The sequence below is a fragment of the Pipistrellus hanaki genome (genome assembly GCF_964339955.1).
Source record: "Pipistrellus hanaki genome assembly, chromosome: 7".
NCBI lineage: Eukaryota > Metazoa > Chordata > Mammalia > Chiroptera > Vespertilionidae > Pipistrellus > Pipistrellus hanaki.
Window position 1 is genome coordinate 12,536,440 of NC_140509.1, and position 17,524 is coordinate 12,553,963.

The following is a 17,524-nucleotide window of genomic DNA, read 5'->3' on the forward strand; positions in this document are numbered from 1 at the left end:
CGATGTTTCTAACTCTCTGTCCCCCTCTCCCTTTCTCTCTGTAAAAAATCAATAAAAAAATATATATTTTTAGAAGATATTCTTTTTTTATTGGCTGAATAGTATATATTTTTTATGCATTCATCCATCAGTGAACACGTAGGTTAGCTTCCTATTTTGGCTGTTGCAGACAATGCTGCAGGGAACACGGGGGCACATATCTTTTCAGGATAGTGACTTCACTTCCTTTGGATAACTGTCCAGATGAGGTATTGCTGGGTCGTATAATAGTTCTATTGTAATTTCGTACGGGATCTCCGCGCTGTTTGCCATTACACTAGTGGCTACACTGATTTACAGCCCTACCCCAGCGCAGGGTTCCCTCCTCCCTGCACCCTCACTGACCCTGTTCCTTCCGTTGTCCCTGGCAGCCATGCTCACAGGTGTGAGTGATGTCTCATGTGCATTTCCCTGAGGATGAGTGATAGTGAGCATCTTTTCATGTTCCTGTTGGTCTTCTTTGGGAAAATGTCTATTTCAGACCCTCTATTCATTTATTTATTTTTATCCCTGCCTGAGGATATGTTTATGGATTTTAGAGAGGGAGGAAGAGAGAGGGAAAGAAAGAGAGAGAAAAACATCGATGTGAGAAATATTGATTGGTTGCCAACTGTACCCAACCAGGGATCAAACCTAAAACCTAGCTCTGTGCCCTGACCAGGAATTAACCTCCAAACGTTTGGTGCTTGGGGCAACGCTCCAACCAATGGAGCCGCCGGGCCGGCTCCTCGGCCCATTTTTATGTTGTGAGTCTTGCTGGACACCTTCCCATGTTTAACACCAAATCCTGAACGGAGTACATGTAACAATGACGTCTGAACACTGACCAGCAGCAGCACAGGGCAGTGATCCTGGGAACACGGAAAACAAGCCAGGTGGGCTCCGTGTGGCCCTGCGTGTGGCCTGCAGGGAGTCCGGGCTGCAGGCGGGAGGAGCCCAGGCTGAGCCTGGCTGTCTCCTGGAGCTGAGGAGGGGGATGGGTGTCCTGGGAGGCCAAGGCGGCTAGTCTGCAGGATAGAGCCTAGGACAAGCGGGAGGGCTCTGGAATCAGAGGGCTGCCCCGGTCAGCACACAGGTGTGAGGACACTCTCCAGAGTGGGGAAGAGCCATATGAAAGGAGCGGAGCAGCCCTCGGAGCTCACTCAGGCAGGGAAACAGTGACCGCTCCCTCCAGCTGACATGGGGCATCAGGTGAACCATCCCAGGGGCTTGCTTCAGGGGTGGGGGAAATTCGCCTTAGATTAAAGGCTGCTCAGGTCCCACCTGACAAACACTTAGACGTCAATCTTGGGAAGATCAAACTATCTGTAAGTAAATAAGCTGCATCCCAGAATGGAGCTCAAGAGTATTTACTGAAATAGAAAAATATCCAGGGTCCAGCAAGGTAACACTCACAGTATTTGGCATCCAACAAAAAGTTACAGTATGGAAAGGAGCAGGAAAATACGACCCAGAGTGAGAAGAAAAATTAAAACTAATGCAGAGCCGGCCGGCATGGCTCAGTGGTTGAGCATGGACCAGGAGGTCACAGTTCAATTCCGTCAGGGCACTTGCCTGGGTTGCAGGCTCACTCCCCAGTGGGGGGCGTGCAGGAGACAGCAGATCCAAGATTCTTTCTCATCATTGACCTCTCTCTCTTTCTCTCTCTCTCCCCCCCCCCCTCTGGAATCAATAAAAATATTTTAAAAACAAATGCAGAAATTACTCAGATAATAAAATTAGTATTATAGATAAGTGCATGAAAAGAGTTGTTATAGTTACTCAATATATAGAGGAAGTTAGAAGAAAAGCTGAGCATGGAAGATTTTCAAAGACCCAGACTGAACTTCTAGAGATGTAAGCTACAAGGAAAACACAGGAGATGAGGTTATTACCAGATCGGACACTGAAAAAGAAGAGATGAATAAACTTGAATACAGAGTAGAAACTATCAGAAATGAACACAGCGATTAAAAGACAGGGTGGGGAAAGAGAAAATGAACAGAGCATAAACGGGCAACTTCAAACAGCCTGGCAGCCAGGGTAATGGGAGTCCCGAAGGAAAGCAGCGGTCAGAATAAATACTTGAAGAAATAATGGCGGGGGGGGGGGAGGGGGGAATTGCAGAAAATGTTTCAAACTTGATGAAAACTGTAAATCCACAGATACAATAAGCTCACCAACCCCAAGCACAAGAAAAATGAATCCAATTACACATCATAACAAAATAGCTTAAAACCAGTGATAAAGAGAAAATCTGAAAAGTGGTCCGAAGAGAAAAAGACACCTTACAGAGAGAGAAACAAAGATACGGGTAATTGCAAATTTCTCATCAGGAACAATGCAAGCCAGAAGACGGAAGAGCAACACCTTTAAGCACCGAAACAAGTGGCCAACCTAAAATTCTACCCTGTACTCGGGTCAGACCGTGTCTCATTGCTGCTCAGCATTCCTCAGTGGTGTCCTGTTGGGAGGGCTGGCTGCCGTGGGCACTGGCTCTGAGACAGAGGGGCCGTGCAGCAGGCTTACTGGCGAGTGCTCCGAGGACCAGCCTCTGCGGGGGAGTGAGGAGCGCAGCGCTGGGCGGAGGGGAAGCGGAGCTTTGGTGCCGTCTCAGCAGAAGCCTCGGCGGACCCTCTCAGGAGGTTTGAAAATGGATGTCCCTCCAGCGCTGTCCTGGGTGAGGAAAAGGGTGGAGGCCTTTGCTCCCACAGGCTGATCGCTGATCAGATCTGGGATGCTCCGGGGGGTGGGGGGGGCGTGTGGTCTTGGATGAGGCATCTTTCTAGGCCAAGGGCGTTCCCAGAGAGGGAACCAGCCTGGGAAGGGCGGCCTGGGCTCTGAGGGGCCTCTGGATGACACCGCACCGCCCGCTGCACCTTCAGAAACCAAGGGAAGAAAACCCAGTCTTCCCAGCACAGCACAAAGCCCTTGGTGATCCTGCACATGCCTCCCCGGCCACCTCAGCTCTCCTCCCAGCCTGGAAACCTCTCCCACCCTCTGCCCTGGCCCCTTCTCATCCTCCCAATGACAAGTGAGCCCTAGCCTGTTTGGCTCAGTGGATAGAGCAGCGGCCTGTGGGCTGAGGGTCCCAGGTCTGATTCTGGTCAAGGGCATGTACCTTGGTTGCGGGCACATCCACAGTAGGGGGTGTGCAGGAGGCAGATGATCGATGTTTCTAACTCTCTATCCCTCTCCCTTCTCTCTGTAAAAAAATCAATAATATATATATATATTTTTAAAATGACAATTGAATGCACCTCCTCTGAGATGCCTCAGCTGACTGGTCTTGCAGAGTCAATGGCACTTCCTCCCAGCAGATGGGCAGGAGCATGGGCTCTGGAGCTAGGGTTTGGGTCCCAGCGCTGCCACCTGCCATCTGTGAGCCTAAGGCAAGTGCTCCAATCTCTGTGTCTTAGTTTCTTCATCTATAAAATGGGTACAACATCAGTACAGCTACCTCATAGGGTTGTGATGAGAATTAAATGAATTAATGTGTGTACAGTCAGAATGGGGGCAGGAGTGAAGAGCCGCTGCTATTGTAACTGCTTTGTTGTTGTTAAAGGTGCTCAGTTTGATTTATCGAAGGCAGGAGGACGGAAGGAAGGGCCTGGGAGAGACAATGTGCAAAGTATGTTTAGTGAATGCTGAGCACCCCCGTCTGTCAAGCACAATCACGGCCTCCGTGGGGCCCTGGGGGAGACTGTTTAATGTCTCGGTAAAGAGGGTGCATCTTATTTGGTGAGCAGTCAGAGACGACGGCAGAGTTTGCCAGCAGATGGGAGGAAGGGCCAAAAGAAAAGCCAGGTTGAGCCAGGAGGTCAGGTGTATATGCGGTGAGGTGGGAGTTACAGGTGAGGGGTGGGTAGGAGGAGGGGGTGGGGAAGCATGGCAGGGAGGGGAGGGGAGCTGAGGGGAAGTAATATGAGCTAAAGGAGGATGGAGCTGGGTAATGGGGACAGGCGGGGAGTGCAGAGGTAAAGGGTGAGGAGACAGGTGAGGCATACGGGGACAGGTAAGGAGTGATGGGGCCCTGGTTGGGGGAGGGGGACCAAGTGAATTGTTGAGACCGGTGAGGAGACCCTAAGAGCCAGAGCAGAACCGCAAGCGCGTCCCAGGGCTGCCGGAGAGGAGAGAGGAGCGGAGCAGAACGTGATGTCAGAGAAAGGGCGGTGATGTAAGAGCCGGGGCGGCGGGCGGTGATGTCAGGGCTGGTGCTGATGCTGGCGGCGCGGTGCATTGTGGGCAGCTCCCCGCTCTGCCGCTGCCACCGCTGTCGCCCGCGGAGGATCGGGGCCGGCCGGGCCGGGATGGTCCCGGTCCGGAGGCCGCCGCCGCCGCTGCCGCCGCCGCCGCCGCCGGAGGGAGCGGGCCGCCCAGCGCCGCCCTGAGCCGCCGCCGCCCCCACCCCGCCCGGCCCCGGGGGATGCGCCGCCCCGAGCCGCTGCCTCCGCGGCCGCAGCCTCCGCCGCAGCGGGCGCAGAGCAGGTGAGCGGGCCGGGCGGGCGGGGGTCGGGGCGGGGGCTCCCTCCGTGGACCCGCGGGGCCTGGGGCCTGGCTCCCCTCCCAGCGCAGCCTTCCCCGGCGCCCCCTCCCTGCGGCCGTCTCCTCCGCCGGCTGGGACGCTGGCCTACACCGCCTGGGCCGCATCCGAGGCCTGGACCAGCCGCCTGCCCGGCACATACCACCCTTTCCTGCCCGCCGGCCGGGCAGTCCGCTCCTCACTTCCAACCTCCGTCCCTGCCTCCGGGGCTCAATCTCCTGTCGCCCTGACCAGTCCTTCCGAGCTGTCTCCATAACCTCTCTTCCTTGGCCTGCCCTCCGCTCCTGCCCCTGGCCTTCTCACCAACTTCCTCGCCATCCCTCACCCCTTCCGCTGTGCCCGCCGCGGTGCCCAGATACCCCTCAGCGTCCTGGGCCTTCACCTGCACATGATCTCCCACCTGCCTCCGTCTTACCCAACCCCCGCCTCTGGTCCTGTCACTCCTGGTCCCTTCCATTCCCCTCTGCTCCCTCCCACACAGCTTTTCATGTTTCCACCAGCCCTCACTGGTCTCCCTTACCTCCCCTTACCTGGGCTCCCGGATTCCCACACACACTTGGCTCACACCTTGCCTATTACACATCCACACTACATTCACACACCATGAGCTCCCAGCCACTCAGACCTCTCTCCCCCGCATCCGCCCCGCACCCACCCTCAGACATGCGCTCTGACACAGTCCGTAAAACCCCCCCAAGAGCCCTCGCTCACGCACACCCACGCCTCCGCACGCCCACAAGGCAGGGCCTGAGGGGGCGGCCATGGGGCAGCCACATTACTGGTGTTCGTGTCATCCGATCCTGGTCTGGTGGAGTGTAGTCCTCTGAGGCGGGGAGTGGAAGGATGGTGAACAGGGAGAAGCAGGGACCCCTCTTTTGTCCTCCTGTCTCCACTCTTCCTTTCCTGCCTCATCTGTTCCTTCTGGGCTTGCCCGTCAGTAACTGGGAGCAGGGCCTACCTTTCCTCCATCAACCAATAGAATCCACCCCCACAGGCCTGGAAGGCCACCGAGGTCACCCTGTCCAACTCCCCAAGGACCCCTCTCCACCGTCCAACTGGTCCTTCCGTCTTGTCTTCAACCCGTCTCCTCCACGTGTGCTCCAGACTCCCCCTCCCCCAACCCTACCTCGCCCTGCCTCCTGCCGTTGCCCTCTCTGCCCTGCAAGTTCCTGCCCCCTGTGCCCCTTGGCAGGAGGGCAGAGGCCCGCTTGGTATCAGTTCTGAAACTCTGCAGTTGGGGGACTGGAGGAAACAGTCAGCTGAGTCACTTGAGGAAAGACAGAAGAGTGACAGTGTTTCTCCCCTCGGAGAGCCCTCTCCGCACGCCCTCCTGGCACCCCGCGGCCTGTGGAGGGGTGTCTCCACGCCTTCCCCGTTCCATGCTGCCCCCGCCCCCGCCCCCGCCCCCGTCAGGATGGCTGGACACAGGAGCCCCGGCGCATTCTCCCATCCCAAGGAAAGGTGGGTTTATGGAGTTCCCACCCCATCCACGGGTATCTCAGGCACTTTCCTCCTCTCCCCCCGCCCAAACCCCAGCCCGAGCGACTTCTTCCGCCTGTGATGCCGGGGCACTGTGAGGGCAGAGCAGTGCGCTTGTAGAAAGTGTAGGGGAAGAAAAAGACCCTGATTCCACTCCTGTACTGGGCTGGCAGAGATCTCAAGTTACCTCTTCTGGCTCCCTGCCTACACATGCATATCACACAGAGACACAAGCTCACACAAGCTCACACAGACATGGATGTACAGGCATAGAACAAAGACACACACACACACACACACACACACAGGCACATATAGATAGGCAAAGGATAAAGGGGCACAGATACATGATGGAAGATGACATGACTTTGGGTGGTGGGTCCAATGCAATATACAGAACATGTATCATAGAATGTACACTTGAAACCAGTATGATCTTATTAACCAATGTCACCTAAATAAAGTTAATAAAAAAGACACACAATACCTGCATACACACACTCACACAGAGGATACATGCACAGATATACACACAGACACACATGCACACCCTTGCGTGTCCCTGGGTGACCCTGGCTGGCTCCCAGCCACACAGTTGGGACTCTCCCTCCGATACCCAGCGTGTACCCGTCCTAATGCCTCGGGAGCTGTGCTCCCTGGCCCCTGAGCAGACTCGGAAAGGTGTGGCCAAAGGCTCTCTCACCACATGCTCCCCCACCTGCTCCTCCTGCCTCTCATCTGCTAGGCTGCTTCCCTGCTTTCCTCCCAATCCAACCTGCCTCTCTCCCTCTGAGAGGCCTCATGCTGCCGTCCCTTTAAAACCCATGTCTCAAACCCATTGCCTTATGTTCACCTCCTCACTCCTAGCCTTGCCCTCTCAGGCACACGGAGAGCGCATGTGCCTGCTGGCAGCTGCTTCTCCTCACTCAGCTCCAGGCCGGAAGGGCTGCCGGATCTCCCCATTCTCTGAGGATCCCACTCCCCCGGTGGGCGCGCAGGTCTCGGTCACTGCTGTGTGTCCCCCATGGGCACCCCTCGTCAGCAGTTCTCCCCGTTCGATAAGCCTCAGGCGCACCTCTCCTCAGGCGCACCTCTCCCCGGCATGTTGGGGCACAGGGAAGGGGGGGGGTGCCAGGGGTCACAGGTGGAGTCACTCCGATTGGTCCTTCTCGGCCTCGGTCTCCCCAGTGCAAGCCTGGGTCCCAGGCTGTGTGCTCCTGGGTAGGCAGCCTCCCCACATTAGCTGGCATGTGTCTCTTTGGGACACACTTTCCCCACAGCCTGCTCACAATCACCTTCCTCTCCTTTCCCATCCACGTGTGTTGCTGGTTCTCACATCTCTAGTCTAAGTAGTTTGTATCTCCTTTCCTGTGGAGAGTATTTGTCTTCTCCCCTGACCTCCACGCGTGCCTCCCCCAGCAACCCCTAGCGCATCTGTCCAGTGGGCCTGGGAAGGACGGAGAGCCCCTTCAGCGTATCTGCAAGGTGGTCCTCGGTCCTCTCCGCTCACAGCCCCTCTGCGCTCCCCCAGGTAGATGGCCCCCCCAGGGCAGGCCCTGCGGACACCCCTCCCTCCGGCTGGCGGATGCAGGGCCTAGCGGCTGCTCCTAAGGACGAGACCAACATGAGTGGGGGAGGGGAGCAGGCCGACATCCTGCCGGCCAACTACGTGGTCAAGGATCGCTGGAAGGTGGTGAGTGAGTGACCGGCGGGCCAGAGGGAGGGGCGGGAGAGGGGGGGAGGAGGGGATCTGGAGACCAGGAAAAACAGGTGCCTTTTAGCGCGCCGACCTAAGGAGGGAGGTGCCCCTGAGCTCGTTTGCATAGCGCCTGCAGGCCCTGCTTTTTGCCCTCACTTGTGGACACTCGCTGTCTCCCGGCCGGCTCCCCGCCCCGCCCTCTCACCCCTCTCCGGGCCGGGTCACGCCGGTCCGTCCCAGCCTGGAACAACTCCCGGCTGGAAGTCTGAGCCGGAGCTGCAGAGCTCGGCGGGGGCGGAGGGAGGGTGGGGGAGGGGGCTCTTTCTCCGCCGGACCTTGGAGAAGGGCAGCGCCTGAGCATGTGTCCGTCCGCTTCCGCAGAGGATGGGAAGGCGTGGGTTCCGGGAAAGAGGCCCCGCAGCCTGCTCAGCCTGCTCCCACCGCACCCGCACTCCATCTTCTCCACCCACCCTCCTCCCCTCCCTGGTTCCTGCGGCAGGTGCAACACGCCGAGCCTCCATCTCCCAGCGTGCCTTGCTCCTCCAGCCCAGGACTTCAGGCTGCTCGGCCTGCTGGGAGTTGTAGTCCAAGCCTCTTGGGCGGGGGGTGTGGGGTGTCTGGATGGGAGGGGGACACTTGAAGGTTAGGGAAAAGGCAGTGTCTGGGGAACAGGACCTACTGTAAATCAATCCCTTCTCTCCCACTCCCCATCCCCCGGCTTTCTGTCACATAAGAGCTTCTGCTTGCCTCTTACATGTGGGGGTAGGCTGCTGGGCCCTAGGTTTTCGGGGTGACAGTGTGTGAAGTGTGGATCTGCACCTGGGTGGGGAGCCAGGAGGAAGAGAGGGAAAGCATTACAGGTCAGGTTTATACTGAGCCTCTCTCCGGGTGTGTGTGTGTGTGTGTGTGTGTGTTGGGAGAGGTTCAACTAGGTTAGGGGTTGAGAGGAGAGTGGGGCCTGTCTCCATGGCAACAACCTCTCCGCTGGGCAGGTCCCTTAGAGGCCAGGGATAGAGGCAAAGGTGGCAGCCTTGTCAGGGATGTCTCAGGAGGGGGTCACACTGGAGCAGCTGGAAAGCTGCAGGTAGGGGCTGTGTCCCCCGGAACTTCCTGGGAGGGAGAGTAACAAGACAGATTGGGGGGGAGGGGGGGCGGAGCCAGGACGGTAATCAAAGGAATGAAGGTCTGGTAAAATGAGGAATGTTACAAGAGCTTCTTGTGCTGGCAGATTGGAGGCAGACGGACATTTGCACTGAAGAGGTGAGAAAAAGGTGGTGTTCATGAGTTATAACTTCCTTGTGTTTCTTTGAGAGGAAGTGGGAGAGAAATGACAAGAGGGAGTTAGGGAATTCAGTCTTTGCCAGCTTACCTCTCTTTACCGCTCACTTCCTCCCTGGCCCCCGGACAAGTAGCCATGGTGGGGTGCAGACACTTCCCTCAGCCATCTCCCCGTGAGGGATGGGACAGAAGCACGAGGCAGAGCTCAGGAACCAAGAACAAGTTGCCAGAGACAGGCTGTAGCCAGGCGAAAGTGAACGTCAGTGACATCAGAGGGAGTATTTAAAAATAATAGCCTTGCATTCTTCTTGAGGCAGGATTCTCAGAAGTAGAATCACAAACAATAATAGTAACAAAAACTTAGCATTTGTTTTGAGCACTTACAATTGCCTGACACTGTGAAAAACATAGACACGGATAGCCCCATTTCACAGGTGTGGGGACCGAGGCAGAGATTCCCTAACTTGTCACGTTACCGTGACCGGCAGGTAGGACCAGGTCTGTCTGACTGCTGCTGGGCCGACAGTAGCTCGTTCCAAGAATTAGCCCGTCCAAGAATCAGGACCCTAGAGCTGAGGGGTCTTTGTGACCAATGCTAAAAAAGTGGGACCTCCAAAACTTTCAGAAACTAACCCCAGGTCACCCAGAGCTGGGCCCAGAAACCAGGCTTCCTTTCCCCTGTGTGAATGCTGGTCCTATTGTGGTGTATTCTCCTCCAGTGTAGGGGGCCCTTTGGCAGGGAGGGGATCGTGAATAGGGTCTGGTGAAGGGAGTTGGAGAGAATTTTCCTGGCTTTCCTGGGCTCCGGACATTTCTCCTCCTATGGCCCCTTCCTCGATAACAAATTCCTAAAAATTGTATTTTGTGACAACAGTGGTATAGAGAGGAACACATTAATATTACCTATTTAAATTTTCTTTTTGACCTAACCATTAATTTCTCTCTCCTTCTGGTTTTAAAGGAAACTAATACATTTTTGTTGTCTGAAAGTCTGATGGGCCCAGTCCCTGTGCCTGCTGTGGCCATGGCTAAGGGCCAGGGAGGAGGGGTGTGGGTGAGGGGGTGAGTGAAGAGGCCCGGTCCCCGCCCCAGGGAGGTTCGGTGAAGAGTGGGTGGGGTGTAAGAAGGGGACTGAGGAAGGAACAATGGACTCTGAAAAGGGAAGTGGTAGAGGAATAGCCCTGAGTGAGTAGGTGTCAGAAAGGTCTTGGCAGCCCCAAATCTCCTGACCGTCTCCAGCAAGGATTTCGGATCGCGGTAGATCTGAGCTTGAATCTCAGCCCCGACGCTTTGAACCCCAGTGTGATCACCTGTTCCTGTAACATCATGGCCAGAGTGTGGGTTTGCATCCGATCGCCTGGGTTTGAACACCCGGCTCTGCTACTCCCTAGCCCTGTGACCGGGGCCGGTGCTCACTCCGTGCGGAACGGGACTCCGATGACTCCTCACCGGGGCTGGGGACCCTTCGGGGATGAGCGGAGATGAGGTCTGTGAGTCCGGAGCACAGAACCGGGATGCGGTGGCTGTCCCGCCCCCTCAGCCTTTCCTCCGTGCTCACACACAGCACACCGCAGAGGAGTCCAGAAGATACAAAGCCCCCCCCACCACCACCACCGCATTTCAAGTTCCCCAGGGAAGGCGTGCGGTGCTTCCCCGGAGTCTGCATCTGTCCCTCCTGGTTCTGAGATTCTCCTAGAAGCCGGACCTTCAACCTTTGTCTCAAGTAGAGAGGGACTCTGGTTTCTCACTGTCCTTTCCTCCCTCCTACCCCCTCTCTTCCTGCCTCCTTCCTGGGCACAAGAGTCTTCAAGATCCCATCTGGCCTTCGCTCCTCTTCCAGATCTTCCCTTCATCCTTCTCTTTCTAGAGAGGTTTCAACGCTCACCTGAAACCTCTGCTCCACCCAGCCCGCCCCTTCCTCCCTTCATTCCCAAGGAATAAATACTCAGGGGAGGGCTCAGCGGGGGGAGGAGGCTCAGGGTCCCTTACCGGCTGGCTGATCAGGACCCTCCACCCCACCATTAGCAGCCGTGGCTCAGTTATTAGCCAACAGGATGCACACGAAGGCACTAGAGGGCAGGCCATCCTCCCCGAGGAGGCGAGAACTGAGCTGTGCATCTTTCTTCAGCACCTTCTCCCTTGGCCCCCCATCACTGCCAGCGGCACCCTCACTCTCCAACATCCTGGGCCTCTGACTTGACATGACTTTGATCCCTCCCATAACTCGGCTTTGCTCATCTCTGCTGCCGATTCTTCCTCCATCCCAGTTCTCTGTCTTCCCTCCCTCCCTGCCCTGGGACGCTGGAGGAAGAGGAGGACTGGCAGGTTAGCTCTCCACCGCACTGCCCTTGGGAATAAGCAGATTCACCCCAAACCTCCTTTCCCACAGGCTCCAGTGTCCCCTGCCCCAGAGAGGAGGCCCGCATGGGGGTGGCACCTGCAGGGGACTGGGGAGGGGTGTGAGCTTCAGCGCAGCAACGGTCTCCTTCAGACCTTTCCTGGTCTCCTCCCCAAACACTCCCCCACCCAGCACTCTGGTGACACCTTTTCGGATTCTGCTAACCTCTTCCGGGGGGGTCTGCCCTGAAGCTGGGAGGTTCTGGAAATTGGTCTTTCTTCCGGAGGTTGCTCAGTCTAGGCGGCGGATGGGGGAGCATGATATTGATTGTCCTTCCAGAGAAGAAAAGATTCATGACAGCCCATCATCTCTTCAGGATCCACGTGACCTTGGCTCCATGTCTATATGAAGTCACACGTCTCATACCCTTTCCCACTGCCCACTGACATCTGGCCCCGTGCGTGTGTGCATGTTTGTGTGTGTGTGTGTGTGTGTGTGTGCGCGCGTGTGTGTGTGTGTGTGTGTGTGTCCACCAGGGCCGAGCTGTCTGTCTCCAGCCCTAGGAAAGGAGGCGGGGCCCTGGTGGGTGGGGCAAGGAGGGAGACAGGAGGTCCTCCCTTTCAAGGCTGCCCCTGCCCCCATCAGTGAAGGATACCACCCAGCAGTGGTTGGATGAGGAGCTGCTCATCCTGATTCCTGTGTCCCCCTCCCCCTCTCCTGTCTCTGTAGCTGAAAAAGATTGGAGGTGGGGGCTTTGGTGAGATCTACGAGGCCATGGACCTGCTGACCAGGGAGAACGTGGCCCTCAAGGTGGAGTCGGCCCAGCAGCCCAAGCAGGTCCTCAAGATGGAGGTGGCCGTGCTCAAAAAGCTGCAAGGTACGGGCCTAGGGCAGGAGGAGGGGCGCGGAGAGGTGACGGAGCCAGGGGCCAGGAGAGGCGATGGGCTGAGAGGCTGGAGAGGTGTAGGGTGGTGGAGGGAAGAGGGGACCAGTTGAAGAGCGGTGGGACTAGGGGCTGGGGGACCAGGAATCCAGAACACACTGGGAGCCCGCCTGCGGGCGGGGAGTGGGGAGTGGGGGGTGGGGGTGGGGAGTGGGGAGTGGGATTGGGAGCCGCCTGCCTGTGTCCTCAGGGAAGGACCACGTGTGCCGGTTCATCGGCTGTGGCCGGAACGAGAAGTTTAACTACGTGGTGATGCAGCTCCAGGTGAGTCCCGTGGTCCACGCATCCTCTCTCCCGTCACCCGGGACGTGGGCTGCAACTCCTGTGGCCTGGGGGAGGGGGGTGGTGAGGGGAAGGGAGACTGCGACCCCGGGAGGAGGGGGAAGTGGGCACAGCCTTGGGGGCGAGGCTGGGCAGAGTGGCCCAGTGGTGGTGGTGCGGGATGGCCGCTGAGCAGTGTCCCCCCCACCCCCCCAGGGCCGGAACCTGGCCGACCTGCGCCGCAGCCAGCCGAGGGGCACCTTCACGCTGAGCACCACCCTGCGGCTGGGCAAGCAGATCCTGGAGTCCATCGAGGCCATCCACTCCGTGGGCTTCCTGCACAGGGACATCAAGCCGGTGAGGGCTGCCCTGCCCCCCCTCCTCTCCCTCTCGGGGCCCCTGGCTGCTTCTCTGTCCCAAGCCCCCTCTCTGCCTCTCACCTGCCCCGCAGGAGCACGCAGCCCTGTCCGCCCTGGGCCACGCCCTCCCTCTCCTGTGCTTCCCTCCCTCTCCTTCACCCCTGACCTGCAGAGTCCTTGAACCCAGAAAGGTGAAGGGTTGGGGAGCACAGGGGGGTTGAGGAAGGGGACCAGGGCTGGGCCTTGGCCAAGAACTCCAAGCAGCTAATTGTGTGACACCTTGGATGTTGGTGCTGAAGAATGTGCCCTTCTTAAGGGCTGAGAACTGGGGCTCAGAAAGGTTGGTTGAATGGCCCAAGGTCACAGCAAGGACACTACAGGTGCCCTCCTCCTTAGACTATGCTCACTGTCCTGCTGGGGAGTCCCAAGGATTTAGAGCCTCAGACCTTGTTTCAGCGTCAGCTCAGCCATCAGTGGCTGTGTGACCCTGGACCAGTCCCCTGAGCCCCATGACCGTCATTCTCCTCATCTCCAAAACGGGGAGAATCCCACCTGCCCCTCCGCTGAGGTGCTGTGTTGGCTGGCGTTTTACTCTCATGTGAGGGTGTGTGGGCTGAGGGTCCCCGTGAGGCGAGCCAGGTGGGGTGGGAGCCCGGCACTCACACGGCTGTCTCCCTGCAGTCCAACTTCGCCATGGGCCGGCTGCCGTCCACCTACAGGAAGTGCTACATGCTGGACTTCGGGCTGGCCCGGCAGTACACCAACACCACGGGGGACGTGCGGCCTGTGAGTACCGCTTCCCGGGGCCCTCCCCGGGCTTCCCTGGCCCCCACTCTGTGTGCGCACGTGGCCACCCCCTCTCCCCCCATCCCCTCCTGCCACACCCACGCTCTGCCCTCTGTCTGCCCACTCTGGTCAAGGACGGACACCAGGGCAGGAGGCAGGGTTAGCCCTGAGGTTGGAGTGTGTGGTTTGCTCCTGACCAGGCCCAGGTGGCAGGGGCAGGGTGCCGCGGGGAGGCAGTCCCGGGTAAAGGAGGCAGAGGCAGGCCTGGTGAGCAGGGCTGAGCAGGGCCAAGGTTGGGCAGCCGGTGAGGTTCCTGGTGGTGTTCTCTCCTCTGCAGCCTCGGAACGTGGCTGGGTTTCGAGGGACTGTCCGCTACGCCTCGGTCAATGCCCACAAGAACCGGGTGAGTGGCAGAGCCCGGCCTGAGGGACGTGAGGGCAGTGAGGCCAGGGGCAGAGTGTGCTGCTGAGGGAGTGGGTGGGGAGGGCAGCCTGGAGGTGCGGAGAGAAGGATGGGGCAGGGGCTGGAGGCTACCATTCCGGAACCCAATTGAAGGAAGGGTCTGCCTGTGACTCCCCCTTCTTTCTTGTTTGTGGGACTCCTCTCCTCTCTGTTCCCAACACAAATCTCTGTGGGGTGAGAAAGCTTTTAGAAGTTTTAAAAAAATATTGATTTCAGCCAAAACCGGTTTGGCTCAATGGTAGAGTGTCGGCCTGCAGACTGAAAGGTCCCAGGTTCAATTCCAGTCAAGGGCATGTACCTTGGTTGCAGGCACATCCCCAGTGAGGGATGTGCAAGAGGCAGCTGATTGATGATTCTCTCATCAATGTTTCTAACTCTCTATCCTGCTCTCTTCCTCTCTGTAAAAAATCAATAAAATATATTTAAAAAATAAAAAATAAAAATATATTGATTTCAGAGAGGAAGGGAAAGGGAGAGAGAGAAACATCAGTGATGAGAATCATCGACCGGCTGCCTCCTGCATGCTCCCCACTGGGAATCAGGCCTATAACCTGGGCATGTGTCCTGGCCAGGAGTGGAACCATGACTTCCTGGTTCATGGGTCGACACTCAGCCACTGAGCCACACTGGCTCGGCAGCACACGGGCCTCCTTGACGGATGTGCCTCAGTGGAGGTCAGCCTCCTGCTCCCAGGGAAGGACCTGAGAGCTGTGGGTGACCCCTCCCCCATCTCTCCGCCCCCAGGAGATGGGCCGCCATGACGACCTGTGGTCCCTCTTCTACATGTTGGTGGAGTTCGCAGTGGGGCAGCTGCCCTGGAGGAAGATCAAGGACAAGGTGCGTCCTGGGAGCTGGGTCAGAGGCGGCCGGTGGGGCGGGCCGGCGGGGCTCCATCTGCCTGTGCCTCTGCCTCCAGGAGCAGGTAGGGATGATCAAGGAGAAGTACGAGCACCGGATGCTGCTGAAGCACATGCCGTCCGAGTTCCACCTGTTCCTGGACCACATCGCCAGCCTCGACTACTTCACCAAGCCCGACTACCAGGTGGGGGCCGCCCGCCGCCCCGGACACCTCTCTGCGGCGACCTTCGCCAGCAGCACCTCCTGCCGAGGCCCCGCCGCCGCCAGCGCGGCCCTGACCACCTCCCCCTGGCCCTCCAACTGCACGAAACTATTTTGCACTCTTACGAACAGTAGGCACAGCTAAGATTTATCAAGCGTTTACCCTGTTTTCAGTGCTTTTCGTGCATTCATTTATTTCAGTTTCAAAACAAGGCTTTGGTGGTAATTGTGTGTTCCTTATGTCATTGTTTCAGCATTCAACAATCGAGTCAAGTGCTTCCAAGCACTTTGCACCAAACTCTGCAGGAGTCCGAGTGGGGTGACTGTGCCCATGTCATAGATGAGGAAACTGAGGCCTGGTAGCCTGGGTAGGAGCAGGGCTGGCCTCAGGCACATCAGGCTCCAAGTCCAGTGCTCTTTCCAAGGCCCACACTCTTGGAGGACCCACGACCCTGATCAGAGAGTGGGGAAAACAGCTGAGCGCAGAGCCCTGCATGCTGGCAGAGATGCCATACTTGGGCAGTAGGAGGCCATGTATCTCCTCTCCCTGTACATCCCCCCCTCAATCCCCCACCTCCCGGCATTTCTTAGCTCAGCCTCTCAGGGTCCCCCAGATCAAATGACTGTGAGCACACCCTTTACTGGGCCCTGTGCTGGCGGCTAGAGATGTGGAGTTGGCAGGTGGGTGGGTGAAGTTCAAACCCATGCACTGTGCCCAACCAAGGGAGTGTGTGGGGGAACCCAGGATGCCTCAGAGAGGAGAGGTGGGCGGTAAGCATTGCGGCAGGGAAGCTGCCTGTGCACACCCCGCCCCCAGGTGGTGGGTTTGGGAACTGCAGTGGCTTGCAGCTGCCCTGGCTTCTGCTGAGATGCTGGAAAGAGAGCAAAGGAGTCTGGAGCTGGTCAATAGGGAACAGGTCTCAGGGGGCTTATGTCCAGCCAGCAGGGCTTAAACCAGGATGATAATTTGCTTGCTTATTTGCATATTGTGTGCATGTTTTCACTGAAAAATCAATGTGCCCTTCTCCTTCCAATGCCTCCTCTTGGCCCACCCTGTCCTGGAAGGCCCCTCTCTCCCCACTGCCATCCCAGCAGCTGCCCCTCCTCCCGGGAGCCCCAGGGTCACCTCTCTGTCCTCCCGCCACCCCCCGCCCTGCAGTTGATCATGTCGGTGTTTGAGAACAGCATGAAGGAGAGGGGCATCGCTGAGAACGAGGCCTTCGACTGGGAGAAGGCTGGCACGGAGGCGCTGCTGTCCACGAGCACCTCCACCCCGCCCCAGCAGAACACGCGGCAGACGGCAGCCATGTTCGGGTGAGCCTCGGCGGGGCAATGGCTGGGGGGACCACATGACCCCTGCCCAGAGCTGCCTGCTCTCTCCTCCTCTTCCTACCTGGACACGCCTGGCCATCTCTCCCATTCCTGGTGCTCAAATCCCAGGAAGTTCTGCACATCTGCACCCTCAATCCGGGTGCAGCGTTAGGCCCGCATTTGGGGCTGCTGACCTCCGTGGGGACCAGGAAGCCCCGAGTGTCATTTCTCCAGCTCACGTGCGATCATCCGGGGAGCATGTCCGAGGCCACGCCCGCCCCCGGGGTGCAGAGGGAAACCCTCCGAGGCTCTCAGTGGAGTAGCGGGTGTTAGTAACGGTGGGGAGCTGTGTCAGCACCGGTGACAAGCACAAGGAGAAAGGGCCACGTGAGAAGGGGCTCCCTACCCAACCCCAGGAGTGAGCCAGGGAGGCAGGCCGGGGCTCCGGGCACCTTTGGGAAGGAGACTCCGCAGGACTTGTCAGCACGCTGTGGTGCTCAGATCTTTAAAGACGTCACTCAGTTAACTTCAAGTGATCCTTCTCTTTAGACCCACTCCTGGGCTAAAGGAAGCCAAGCAGTGATGGCAGCGGGAATCCGGCTGGGCCTGCCTGGGAAGCAGCTGGGTCTCTCTCTTTCTCTCTCTTTTTATATATATTTACTGATTTTAGAGATGAAGGGAGGGAGAGAGAGAGAGAGAGAGAGAGAGAGAGAGAGAGAGAAATATCAGTGATGAAAGAGAATCTTTGATCTGCTGCCTCCTGAACACCCCACACTGGGGATGGAGCCTGCAACCCGGGCATGTGCCTGACCGGGAACTGAACCCTGACTACCTGGTTCATAGGTTGACGCTCAACCACTGAGCCAGGCCAGCCGGGCGGGATCTCTTACATAGAGCTAGGTGGTGGTGTGCCTGTCCGGACAGCCACATCTTACAACCCTCTGGTCGCAGGGGTTTTGTGAGCCGGGTGACAGGCCGAGGGCCGCCC

At 57.9% G+C, this 17,524-nt stretch overlaps 1 protein-coding gene across 2 annotated transcripts in view; it reads left to right on the plus strand.

The window, feature by feature from the left end:
- The first annotated feature begins 4,284 nt into the window (after positions 1–4,284).
- Positions 4,285–17,524, plus strand: part of TTBK1 (tau tubulin kinase 1) — a 36,883-nt gene continuing 23,643 nt past the window's right edge. Inside the window, exons 1-10 of one of the 2 annotated variants that reach the window (XM_084890485.1) lie at positions 4,285–4,506; positions 7,572–7,733; positions 12,085–12,232; positions 12,489–12,562; positions 12,776–12,916; positions 13,600–13,704; positions 14,042–14,107; positions 14,911–15,003; positions 15,083–15,208; positions 16,385–16,539. In XM_084890485.1, the coding sequence (XP_084746611.1) occupies positions 7,626–7,733; positions 12,085–12,232; positions 12,489–12,562; positions 12,776–12,916; positions 13,600–13,704; positions 14,042–14,107; positions 14,911–15,003; positions 15,083–15,208; positions 16,385–16,539 (1,016 nt within the window). In that variant the 5' untranslated portion in view covers positions 4,285–4,506; positions 7,572–7,625. The remainder of the gene's footprint in view (positions 4,507–7,571; positions 7,734–12,084; positions 12,233–12,488; positions 12,563–12,775; positions 12,917–13,599; positions 13,705–14,041; positions 14,108–14,910; positions 15,004–15,082; positions 15,209–16,384; positions 16,540–17,524) is intronic. The other variant, XM_084890486.1, reaches the window with a different exon arrangement.